Source organism: Elephantulus edwardii, unplaced genomic scaffold, assembly GCF_000299155.1.
Source record: "Elephantulus edwardii isolate Elephantulus edwardi_28Jun2011 unplaced genomic scaffold, EleEdw1.0 scaffold00104, whole genome shotgun sequence".
Taxonomy (NCBI): domain Eukaryota; kingdom Metazoa; phylum Chordata; class Mammalia; order Macroscelidea; family Macroscelididae; genus Elephantulus; species Elephantulus edwardii.
The window spans coordinates 3197664-3211424 of record NW_006399854.1 but is presented as its reverse complement, the minus strand read 5'-3'; the positions used below and the strand labels follow the sequence as shown (position 1 = coordinate 3211424).

The 13761-nt window shown below is 32.8% G+C and overlaps 1 protein-coding gene across 1 annotated transcript; it reads right to left on the bottom strand.

Annotated features, from left to right (window-relative positions):
• Positions 1 to 291: 291 nt before the first annotated feature.
• PPM1A (protein phosphatase, Mg2+/Mn2+ dependent, 1A) lies at positions 292 to 11923 on the bottom strand. Its single transcript, XM_006891777.1, is given in 6 exon segments — positions 292 to 1181; positions 2161 to 2218; positions 4320 to 4428; positions 8641 to 8758; positions 11077 to 11222; positions 11225 to 11923. Coding segments are annotated over 6 exon segments (1146 nt in total). The 5' UTR covers positions 11910 to 11923; the 3' UTR covers positions 292 to 1151.
• Positions 11924 to 13761: the final 1838 nt, after the last annotated feature.

Genomic DNA, 13761 nt, shown 5'->3' with positions numbered 1-13761 from the left:
ACCTACCATGGAGTGTTAAGATTGTCAAGCTTTGACAATTATTTTAATTAAACAGTAGGCAAATTCAAGCTGAAGTACACCTCCATGAAAAATAAGCAGTCAGAAAGAAACAGAGACTTAAATCTTGGTTTTTTCCAGGAAGGGAAACAGTTCTTTTGATACACTGAGCAACATTATTGTCCATTCACTAGGGACTAACATCTCTTTCCATGAGAAACTTCTCATTTACAATAACATGGTTTTTTAAAAAAATGCCGGGATAAAAGAGTAATTACACATACATGATTAAACTTCTTGTTTGTTAAATCAAGCTTTATTGATAAAATGAAATTCAGAATATCTTACTAGGAACAGCAGCAGGTTCAGCCAATCACGATAGCAAAAATGTGGCAGTCTCCTATCAAATGTAGGAAGCTGCTGCTTATCAATTAGTAATTTAATGGGAGGACTTGTAAAAGAGGTGCAAAGAATCAAGGCATGTAGCCCCAAGATTGATATGAAGAATATACTGTATTACCTTCAATACTCATGGCAACAAGGAGAGAACATCCTGAAAGATGAAGTAATGAAGGGACTGGCTTCATTAAAAAAAAAACGCTAAGCCCACCTCAAAGAACATTGTTGTCCAAAACCCCTTGGGTGTTCAGTTTTGTAAGATTTTGAAATTCTTCTCCATAATCATGTGCATATTTAGATAATTAGCTGTTGTAGCTGCTGTTCTCCCTGTCCCAACCCAAGTCCAAAACGCAACATGACTTGAAAAGGCTATATGTCTGTTGCATCACACAACAAGCCAAATATTTCTTGCAAATTTGATAGTGATTTAAAGCAGTTCATAATTAAATATGAGCATTTTGTACAAGGACAATTACACTTTACAAAAAAAAACAAAATCATACAACAAAAATTGCTGGAGTCTGATTTACAACATGAATTATGGTTTGAAATCACGTTTACATACGTTTCAAATTTACAAAAAAAAAAAAATCAGTCTGGGCTAGCTGTACTGCTGAAGTTCTCTGGTGTAATCATTCTCACCCACGTCATATCCCCTTCTTTGAAGCTGAGGATGGATGTTAAAAAGATTCAACAAAGTTGAGCTGCACTCTCCTTTGGAGGTGAAAGTAAACTCCAGGGCTAGATGAGCAGTTTTACCACATGTCATCAGCTGATGCAGAGTCCTTTATAAAAAGGAAACAAAATAAAAAACTAAATTAAAGATTTCGGAGGAGAAAATATATTACTTTCGGTATAAGGCAGACAGATGAGGTTTTGTAAAATTATTTTAGAATGAAAATGTTTTTGACGTAAATGTATGATATACCAGCATTTAATTTACACAATTATTAACTCTTTACTTTTAAAATAAAATACTTCTTTTTACTTCAAGGTTAACCAAATATATTTCTAAAGCAATAGAACTACTGAAAAGAATTTTTGTCCTTCAATAAAACCTATTTATTTTTAGACATCACTTCTATAAACTTTTATTGCAGATTAAAAGATCAGACCTCAGTATGAGATTTCAAAATGTAAAATATTTCAGAGTTGCATTCAAATGATGCCAAGTTATTAGTCTGCCTATAAAAATTATACTACAGAATTGCAACAGGAAACTTAATTGGTGAATGTGGCACTGACTGTCCATTTCCATTTTCATATTTAAGTATACATTTTTAAATATTTCCTATGTAGGTATACATTTTTTTCACTTTCATATTTTAAGTATACATTTCAGGGTTGTTGATAACCATAAAGGCAATTTAGTGGAGACAAATAATCTAAAAAATGTTGCAGCTGCTTACAAAACTAAAAAATTCAAGATCTGAGGGGAGAGAGAGTGAGTTATTATTCCTTATACTATAAGAAAAACATTTATAGTGGAGGCAAACCTTCTGAAGTTGATTGCTTACAGAGACTTACAAAACCCAGAATAACTCAAAAGCAAAACGGACTTTCTTCTTTTTTGAAAGAGGTGGCCACTCACCATGATTATGTCCTCAATCACTAGAAGTGTGGTGCAGGCAGAGATCAAAGCAATCAATCAGGGGTGTGTGTAAGAGAGTGGGTACAGTGAACAGCTCTGTAAAAACAGGTAGGAAGGATATGCATTTAGAGTGAAGGGGAAGGGTAAGCACAGGAAGCTCAAGTACTACTTACAGTGTCATCATTCTTGTAAGGATTCAGTCTATTGTAAACAGCTTCAATTACGTTCCGCCTAAGTTGGGGGGAAAAAAGCAGAAAATTCTTTTTCAGAAAGCAAAAAAACTCAAATTATAGCCAGGTGCTCACTAAAATGTTAAAGATATTATATGGCTTTTGAAATTATTTGAGTTTTACTTTCTCTTAACATGCATGCGGTGCTTTAAGATAACTGAATCCTAATGATAAACTTTAGGTGAATATATCATAAATGTGGCATTCTACCAATTGAATGTTGCTGTTGTTAGGTGCTATCAAGCTGATTCCGACTCATCACAAACGTAGGTACAACAGATTGAAATTCTGCCCAATTCTGCATCACCACGTACTCTCTGTTGTATTTAAGCCCACTTTTAGTCACTTAAGTGCTTTTAAAAAAAAATAAAAATACAAACAACCCACCAAAAACCATCTCAAACTCAAAACTATTTCCAGAATGGATTTCTGAAACTATATATCACATGGGAGATTTGCCCATCTCTCTCTTTTTTAAAAAAAATTATTATTTTTTTTATGTGTACTGTCAAATCAGATCTGACTGGTACAGGAGGGATTAGAACCATGTCTCTCTGGGATTGAAGTGCAGTTTCTTGCCACTAGGCCACCAGAGCTTGCCCCATCTCTCTCTTGAGGAGCCACCTGTGGATTCAAATCACCAGAAAGGTATGGCCTCTGGGGTAGCAGCACAACCTATGCCCTACACCACTAGAAGATGAAAAGTCATGATTTAAAGAAAAAACCAACACAACACAAAAACAACCTAAGTATTTTACACTATTTATATTTGGACTGGTTTAAGATTGTTTGAATTAGCAATGTCAATGCAGGTCTTAGAAAAACAGACATATTCTATGAATATATACTAAAAAGGCACATGTTAGTTTTGAAGTATAAGTAACCTTAACATATTAAAAAAGAAACAATTTAGATGTATTTTATATTTGCATTTCTTCTTTTCAAAAAACTTTATTAAATTTGAAATGCCAAATATGATTTTTTTGAATACTTTGTTAAAAGTTTTCTCAAAGTAAAGTTTCAAATAAGAAATTTTGGAGTCATCTTTTATTAAATGATCATAAATAACATGACTATATTTATTCTTTTACTTTTCAGTGAGAAGAGTGAATTGGGGGTAAGGGGGTGGGCAGGGAGAAAAGAGCAACAATGAATGACTGGAAACCCTAAGTCTCTGTAAACTTTCATTAAAATTAACAAAAAAAAAGAGCATGGCTATATTAAAAAAAAAACCACAACAAAACAAACTAACAGATGGAAGAATCAAGGAAAAAGGTGAATAAACCTTTTTAGTAAATACAAGTCATAGTACCAACCAAAGATAAGGTAGTTCAATTCAGTCAGCTGCTCTGCTAAAGAATTGGGAAATCACCTCTACTGCAATTGCCTCTCTAAAAACCCTCTCTGCTAGAAGTTCAGCTAAGGAGGGTCTGACTCATTGGCAATAAACTGAAGTTTGAGTTTTATTTATACATACATACATACATACATATGCACACATACACATGCGTATATACTTGAGGTAAAGTTTTAAGTCTTGAATTTATGCCTTGACTCCAAAACCAATTAAACACCAAAACCACTATAGAATAAAAAAGAAAAAATAAACTAAAGATAGACCAGATAGAGGAAGATAAAAATATTAATTCCTGAGATGTTATTTAGGAAGTGGGCAAGATCAAATGATGATACTATGGTGGTGTACTCCACAGTGTGCTACAATGCTAACCAAAAGCTTGTCATTGGGTGCAAATCCACCAGTAGTTTGTACCGCAGGAGTTTGGCAGTGTTCTGTAAACTCAGCCCTGGAAACGCAATGAAGGGTTTCTATGAGTTGAAATCAACTACATGGCAGTGAGGGATTTTTGATGTAGCTTTTTAAATACTTTGCTGTCTCATTTATGCAACATGAGTAATCAATTTTATCCAAGCCTCCACTGAAGTCTTTAGTTAATTAGTTACACTGATGCTCTGTTGTATATTCATATGTCACTGATAATAAAAACACCCACAGGTTAGATATTTGAAAACATGTATCCCCTTACAAATTAGACAAACATTTGATGAACATAAAGCATGATAGGGTGCAGAATAAAACTTACTTGCTTGCCAATTCACCCCCTGGTGGGAGGCTGGGGATGTTCTCACTGGCTAATGTGCGCATCACATGGACTAAGTCAGGGACGCCTTCCCCCTGCTTCTTTATGATTTCTGGGAATCAGAAGTACCTTTTTGTAAGTGCTATCCAAATTTAATTAAAATACTGAAACAAAGATAACTTAGTTTTTAAAAGATGACATATACCACATCTGAGATTTTCTAAACTGGTATTATTTTAAAAAACAGCAGCTGTTTAAAAATTATGACAAAGGAGTATACAAAATAACACAAAAGATGGAATACTTTCCAGATTAACTTTAAAGAATGAAATTAACAAAAATAAAAATATTTCATGTTAAATCCAAGTATTAGATAATGGGGGATATGTGTGCACAAATGAGAGCATCCTTCTTAAGATGCCAACTTCTGAAATCAACTCCTCTCTTTAGACTGGAAACACGTTTCCGGAATTTTGTCCTGTAAAATATATGGTATAGATTACCCCACCACCCCAACCAGAACAACCTGAAGACTTGAAAAAAGAACTTTTAAGTATATGGAGATTTAGTGATTATATACTACCCCAAGGTATTTTTATACATGTATTTATATTTTCAAGTGATATAGCTAAGAAGCATACACAAGTTAGGTTATGGACTTGAATATTACTCTAATTTTTTGGCTTAAATTATCTTTGAAAACAAATAAATCCATAAAACCACTTCCTGACTTGATTACTTAGCCAAAGCCTTGAATTAGAGAAAAATAAAAAACCAAATTTCAAGAGATTTTAAAAAAGAAAAATATTTGACAAACCATACAACTGCATTTACAATGAACATCAGTTAGTAAGTGGGTATAGTGATATGATCTGCAATGTTGCTGTGCAGATGCATATTGTTACTCATACCACAACTTATGCACAAAAGACTTAACAAAGAATTCTAACTATTCACTGAAGTACAGATGATTTCATTTGGAGTTTTAAGCACACTTACTCTAAATAAAAGATCATACCAAAAGTACTTATAACTTTCACCTTCAAGTTTTGTTCAGTTTTTTTGTTTTGTTTTTCAAGGTCAAAAATTTTTAAAAAATATTCTTTTAGTCAACATTGGGTCAAAAACTATGACTCTGGTTCTCAATTTATAAAACAACAATGCATTGAAAGATTTTTCATTTTCTGATCAAGTCTCAAAATATTAATTCACCTTTTAAGGTACATTTAAAAAGACAGACATTACAACCCATATTTCTTTAAATGGCTCAAATTATTCTTTTAAAATTAAGGCCAAATTTTACCATTATTTTTGTTGTTGCTCTTTTTTTTTTTTTTTTAAAAAAAAAAAACAAACCCAACACTCTTAAATCTGAACAAAAAGCAAGGATCTCAGATTTGGTTTGCCAAGTTCCTTTATTGCATAATCTTTAACATCTATTATATTTATTCTACATGGTTCTAATGCTGAAAATCTGCTTTACAAAAATAAAGGAATTTGATGTTTACCTAAACTGCACAATTTCACAATCTAAAACTGAAATACACTTAACATACAGTGTCTGCTACACCAATACAATTATTTGGATAAATACCTGGATACAACAGAAATGAACACTGATAAATGCATTCAATGATGGTTTCAGGCCTAAGAAGTAATACCTTGAATCACCTATATTTTTGATGTATTTTCCATCTACTTTGTTAAAATATAAATTAGGATATTTTAATTGTGAGAAAATTACAATAAACAAGTATTTTTTAAAAAGAATATAAGGCTTTATAAATAGTTAATATCCCTATTTCACGTGGAACAATCCATTTAAACTACCTAACCATTTACACTATACCAGCCTTGCTGTTTTTGCTTTGAAAAAGGGAAAAAGAAAAAAGTTCAAAGAAACATTCCTTTAACTGTTCTTTTACTATAAATTTTAACTTCCTCTCATCTCTAACTAGAACTTCACAAAAGACTGAGTGCTTTTATTAAATGATATATATGTATAGAAGATTGACATTTCACATAGACATATACAAACAGCTTCTGCTCCTCCCCACTGCCAAACCCCCAAATCTAAGGGATTCTACTTATCTCCAAATTTGTAACTTTAAAGCTCTGCCAGTAGCAAAATTTTAAAGTACTCACAAAAAAATATTATCTTAAATTGTAGAAAGATCACACACTTAATATAAGTATAGTTAAATTACAAATTAAATCTTTTCAAGTCCCCATAAGTCCCCATGCCAAGTATTCAATAAGACAGAGACAAGAGGAGAAAGAAGAGTTAAAAGTCTTTTTTTGGTTCTATTTTGGTGAAAAGAGAAGCAAAAAATATTCAGATCAAACAAAATAAAGTTTAGCAAGTCACAGAAATTTAGTGAAGGTGTGATTTTTTTTTTTAAAAAAGGAAATGATTTGGTGTCTGTTTTGGAAATTAAATGTAGTTGGCTGTTTGTTTTTTAAGACACAACTTTTACAATGCAAACAGTTACATTCTTTCTTTTTTAAAAAAAAAAATAGCCGTTTTCATGAAGGTAATATTTCTTTTCTAGTTGCAGTTTCATCAAAAATGCCTCAGTAAAGAATACCAAAAGGTTTAATTTATGACATATAATAATTTCCAATTGAATGATACAAGTATAATAATACTTTAACATGTCAAAAATAGAGTATTAACATAAACTCTGCTCAGGCAGAAACTCTCTCATATAAGCAATATAAAACTTAATATTGTAACAAAATTATGTGTCTAAAGTGAATTTATAATTCCATCAAAAATTTAAAATAATATACACTAACGAAGAAAGTACCAATTCCTTTCTAAAATTTTATCTCATTTAGTAGTATATCAAACTAAAATATATATTTGTTTCTTTAAATCAAGAACCATACTCTTCCCAAGTTACTTTAAAGTGCTAATACATTAAATATCAACTTATCCCTATACATATTATTCTTAGGGTTTCAAAATTCTCCATTAGTAAAAAGCTTGACCTACTGTGAGAAGATTTTTGTAACATTCTGCATACTGTTATTTTACCGTATTATCTAGAAATAACGCATATAAAAATGATATAAAAATGATCAAATTTCATAGATCCTAGATAATATTAAGAAAATAAATTTATTGACTAGCAATATCCAATGTATGAAATACTAAATACGCATACTAGATATACCACTATGTCAAGGTCGAAGAGGACAATTAAAAACAAAAATAGCAGTGTTAGGCAGTACTGACAAAAAAATAATGATCCTAATACCATATTCATATCAGACAAAAGGGAGAAGAACCAAATTAAAGTGCATACTAATTTTTACAAGGTAGGCACAGTAGGGTGTATAAGTGTGGTAGGTCAATGGCATGCTACTTGGGAGGTCTTTAACATGAAAATTAATGGCAGCAGATGCTCAGAGGCATTTTAGTACTAGTACTACAATATTAAAAAATTTGTTTTAAAATAAATAAATAAATAAATAATTTTGTTTTAAAGTGAACTGCATAATTTACAGGTTATAGTGTATACTATATGTGCAATTAAACTGGCATTCTTTAAGGAGGCTTAACTTTTTTATCAATTAGTCACATTGAGGGTAATTAAAACTTTTTTCAAGTATTTAAAGGCACTACCCTTGAAAATTAAAACATCTTACTAATTACTTCAAAGCAATTTTTACAACAATATTCCCAATCTCTTTCTTTTTTACACCCCTCCAATATACTTCTTGATCCTAATTAGCACTTACATTTCTGCCAGGAAGAAATCTAGTATGTCTTTTATCTCATTCACATATGAGAGTTTAGCGTTAGACAAGCCTTGAAACCATTTGGAAAAAAATGTTAAAAAGGTATGGAATAGGAAAGTTATCATGGCCAACTAGTCATTATATCCTTCCGCAAAAAAAAGTCTTGAGCATTACTAAATTAATGTACACACCTTTTCACAAAAAGATGGCATTAAAATTATCACCATCATATATAATCTCTGAATTTTTTATTAAATAAACCACAAATCAAATTGTCCAGGCATAAATTACTCATGCCAGTAAAGTTAAAAAGCATTTTAATGCACATAAACATCTTATCCTTTTTAAACAAAAATATCCTAAACACACTGTACAGGGTCACAATAGCTATTATTTCTAATATAACTGTGAAGGACAATAGACATAACACTTAAACAGCTAAAGAACTTATTTGTCACATTGTACACTAAATGTTAAGCTGTCAAAGCATGTAAAGATCTAAAAGCTAAAGTTAAAATTTTATTGTGTTGAAGGTTTTTCTCTATTAAAGTTACTTATTTTTTGTTAAATGATCCACCTTCTACTCTGCATTCCAGGTACTTGTCCAACTCTGCCTCCTTCTTCACTGCTTCTGGCGATACTTTAGGTGCATTTGGAAAACAGATCAAGATCACACTCATGTTGTCTCGACTTCCCTAGGAAGAAAAGAGTTTGAGAATTTTTTTTTTACTTCTTAACTTTGCTTAAGTCCTCTTCAAAAGCTTGAGAATCTTTATAGCATGTCAATTGTAGTTATACTTATTCTAAATATATTCATTTTTGAGGGGAGAGAAAGATACTGTTTGGGTACTACCTCCTGCACCTGCACCTCCCCTCATGTGATAGATACAGACAGGATGTAGCACAATCACCACTCCAAAAGATAGGGGAGGAATGTCATAGGTTATATCCCACTACAATAAATAATTTTTTAAATTTTATAAAACAAAAAGTTTCTAAGCATTTTCTGGTAGTCTACCTAACACATCCTACACACTCATTCAATGCAACAATTGAGAAAGTTTCACTTATCTTCCTAAGAAAAGGATCTCAACTATAGTTAACAAGTATATTTGATAAAATGACATTTTAAAAATAATAAGCATTGTGAAGCTAATTCATTCACTTCATAAAATACAGATATGGAATAAAAAATTAAACTACTTATATAAAATTTGTAAATCAGCTATTAACTTTCATAATTAAAAAAACAAAAATTGAGTTAACTTTTAGAAAACATATTAAGAAAAGTTCTTAAATGCTGTTAATGAAGATGCTTGCATCACTGCTGGCCTCCTACTGGTTTCCTTCCTATTAGTAACTGGTACTAACTTCTAAAATTTAAGTACTTAATTCTGCTATACAGTACGGAAAAACTGACCTTATATTTTTAGTTCAAACAACAAATGATACAAAGAATGAACAGTTTTTTAAAAAGGCAATCTTTGGGAAAATGATATAAAATATGATCAATGAGAAGGCACACTGCATAATTTTTAAAATAGATTACAACACAAAAGAGATAATATGAAGTCTGAGTCATAATTTACTAATATATGAATGTGATGATTCTCTAGAACTACAGAATCAATCCAATACATGGATGCTACTTTCATGTATATCAAGGACAAAGCACAGACTATAAAAGAATTTAAGTTCTCCCAAATATAAAAAAATGGTATACTAATGCGCACAATTAACTTTTTGTTATACTAATTTTTAGCTGGCTGCATTAATTAATACACAAAGAATATTGTTGCCTTTCTATTTTGTATACTAAGAGAAAAACACACTGCCAGAGTTTTATAAAATCCACTATTAGTTCCAAAAGAACAAAAATATCAAAGAATTAGTTAACGAGCATTTACTGATAAAATACAACAGATACTAGAAAAGGGAGTGCTTGAGTTTTGAAGCATTTTACATGCACACTGTAGAGTCAGAAATGACTCATAGCAGACCTTCCACTGGGTTGTAAAGGCTGTAAATCATATGGAAGGAGACTGCCCATCTTTTTTTTTTTAATGCAGTAGCTGCTGGATTTGAACTTTTGTTTGTAGCACCACACTTTACCCACTAGGTCACCAGAGGTCCCTCATTACACAATAGTTCACGAATATAATTAATCAACAATCCTATGAGTTCTATGATTATCTTCACTTTCAGAGCTAACATAATTGAAAATAAGTAATTTGTTTAAGGGTATATAAATGAAACAGAGTTAAAATAAGTACTGCTCCACTTTTAAAACCACAGAGCATGCTCTGGCTGCGGCTGCCTCACTTGTGAAGCAAGAGGACTGAACTTGTTTTAACAATCCCATGAGATAAGGTAATACTTGCATCTTTTTACAATTAAAGAAACTGATTTTCCTGACAGTTGAAGTAGCTTACCTGAATTCATACACAATTTCAAATCACATTCTTCTGAGTCTATAATACAGGGCACAGTATACCAGATGCTTCCTAAAATTCCTTGGTTAGTAATATAAATTCATTACAGTTTCAAAGTACTGCAATAAGTGTGCCAAGATATTACGTGATAAAAACAAAGACTAAATTTCTAAAAATGCTTTTCATTTATAGATACCTCTTCCAAGATGCACTGTAATATATGTATATATACATATATATATAATTTTCCATATAATCAACACATTGCCACAAATGATGGTAATACATCGAAAAAAATGTGTTTCTAAGCACAGTCATCAATTAAAAGTGTACGGCAACGTGTTAAAAAGCTTAAAATAGCCATAGTTTTTAAATGTCTAAAAATTAGATTTTAATTCTTACATAAAGAATGATTTATGTCTAAGAAGCATTCATCTATTTTCATAGTTGATGAAGACTGTCCTACACTGTGTAAAAAATGTAGTTCTGAGAACTACAGTTTTGAAATGGAATACCAGAGTTGTAATTAAAATGAGTTTGGGTTTCGTTTTTTGATTTTTTTTAAGGAAAGTTCTAACTACCTTATATAAACAGGTGTCGACTACTTCATTGCAAACTTTTTCAAGATCATCAGTGACTTCAAGCCTGGATCTAACAAAATCACAGAGCTCTTCATTCCCCATAACATCCCAGATACCATCACATGCGAGGATAATGAACTGATCATTTCTTCCGATCTTTCAATATCATAGACTTCAGGTTCTGGTGAAACAAGTTGCTCTGTAGGACCCTTTCCATGGACACATTTGTAATCAAAGTCACCAAGGGCTCTTGATACTGCCAGAGAGCCATTGACACGCTGAATCATCACAGAACCACCTGCATTCTGAATACGTTCTTTTTCCAGCGGATTACTTGGTTTGTGATCTTGTGTGAAGAAGTGAACTTTCCTGTTCCTACAAAGTAAGCCTCTTGAGTCTCCACAGTTAATGAAATAAGTATGGTGGGGAGAAATTAAGACACCCACAGCTGTTGACCCACTTCTGTCTGCACCATGCTTCTTCTCTGACATAACTCTCATGTGTTCATCAATCTCCAGAAAACCTGTTCTGATTCCATTCTTTACATTTTCAACAGAAGGTGCTCCTGCAGATCCTTTAAAATCTTGGTTATTGGTAATGTGATCTAACAAATGCTCACAGCAGTATTTGGCAACCTGAGAACCAGCATGCCCATCATAAACAGCAAAGAATGACCATGTTTCAAGTCCACTTGGCAAACCAATCACAGCTGTGTGTGCATCCTCCATTTCAACGCGCCAGCCTTGCATGCTGCTTAGTCCATATCGCAGCCCATTACCCTGCCCCTGGGCATTATGTTTTTCCATCTTTGGCTTGTCTAAAAATGCTCCCATTATGTCTTGATATTTTAGGTCTGCAAAGGAAGAGAAACAAGAAAGTTAGTAACTATCTTATAGCGAAAAGCACACTCACTCACCAACTTTTTAAGCATTAAGAAAATACATGGAAAGTTTTAAATAAGAATTCACAACTTTAATGATAAGCACAGACATTGTGGTTTGGCCATGAAAGCTGGGGAAAAACCCCTAGGGGAAAGACTGATTGGATGAGAGAGTTCAGACACAAAGGACTAAAATATATAGATAAAAGCCTGACCAATTACTATCGCTAAGTAATTGAAGTAGAAAGGAGACCTGGCAAAAGCCACCAGCTTACCTAAATCAGACCAGACTCTCAAGGATATACTAAAAACGGGCAATCTTGAATCTCCAAGTTATATGCAAATATCCATCAAGAAAAGCAACTAATTCAAACACCTCAGCCAAATATTTTAAATTTTCAGTAATTTGATTCCAAACTATCTAGTTTTACTCAAAACACAGGAACCCTCTGTAAAGGTTAAAACAATCTACTCATGATGTTAAAAACTTGCATATTCCTTTAAACCTCTGCTGTTTTCAATCCCCTTAACTGGTATCCCTAGTTTCTACATACAGAACAAAATTACAATTACTCTATGAAATCCAGTTCAAATCTTACCTTTTCAATCAGATTTTTTTCGGTTTTTAAATGTCATTATTTAAATTACTATGATACAGTTCCATTTTCAAGCTGCATGAAAGTATTACATATAACATTACACATTAACACATGTAAAAGAAATAAATGTATTGATCTTACGGCAATAAAGGGAGCTCCAGTGGCCTGGTCAGTAGAAAGTTTTATTAACAATTTTATTCACAGGGTCACTATGAGTCGCCTACGACTTTACAGCACTTAACAACAACAACAACAACGTAAGAGAGAGATCAGTTGGCCTAGTGAATAGAAAGTGATGCTACCAAGCCAAAGGTGGGTGACTAATCTGTGGCCCTCGGGCCTGTTTTTAATTGTTTTTGGTGAAGCATTCTTCTAGGTCAGATAACCCTGGTCTGTCCACTTGCTGTACAGAGGTAACCTGTGGTTGCTGAACACTGTGACACTGATGTGTCAAATGTGATAACGGAGCTCCCCGATTAAAACAAGCTTGGAAGCAGGAGCAGCATCCACTTGCGAAATAGCTTGCCTCTGGAAACCCTATGAATCTGGAGAAAGGTTAGAAGTTATACAAGTGCTCAGGTCTTTCATTCAAAGGGTAGCTATGAGTCGCCTATGCCTCCAAGGCACTTAACAACAAAGGCAAGCAATTAGAATCCACCAGCAGCTCAGTGGGTGCTAAATGGACAATCTCCTCCCCTGCAATTTATAGTTCTGATAACCTGCTGAGGGACAGCTGTAAGTTGGTAACAACTTGAGTGCAATGAGTACCTAAGACAATGGCAATAATGTGTATCAGTGCTATTCTATCTATAACCATTAGATATATATGGTAAAGAAGATAAAAGGATTTAGTGACCATCTTGACAGAGTTGACAAGCCTGAAAACTGAGCTAATCTAATCCTTTTCCAATACTCAAAGTTAAAGTCCTTGGTTTAGAAGAGCCCACACAATGCAGGGAGATAAATGGTCATCACAGAACCAATTATCATATCAGATCATCCCTTGAGGAAGAGCCTATGTAGAGCCTTGAGGTTCCAAGTCATCAGATGAGCTATAATCAAATTCAATGCTATCAGAAAAATTAACAAGATTTAGGGAAGATGGGTGGTAAAGAGGAGTATGTGTGTGTGGGGAATATGTAGACAAATAAAGGAGCATGCAATTCTGAGACTAGATGATTGGTGATACTAGGATCAGAAAGTTCA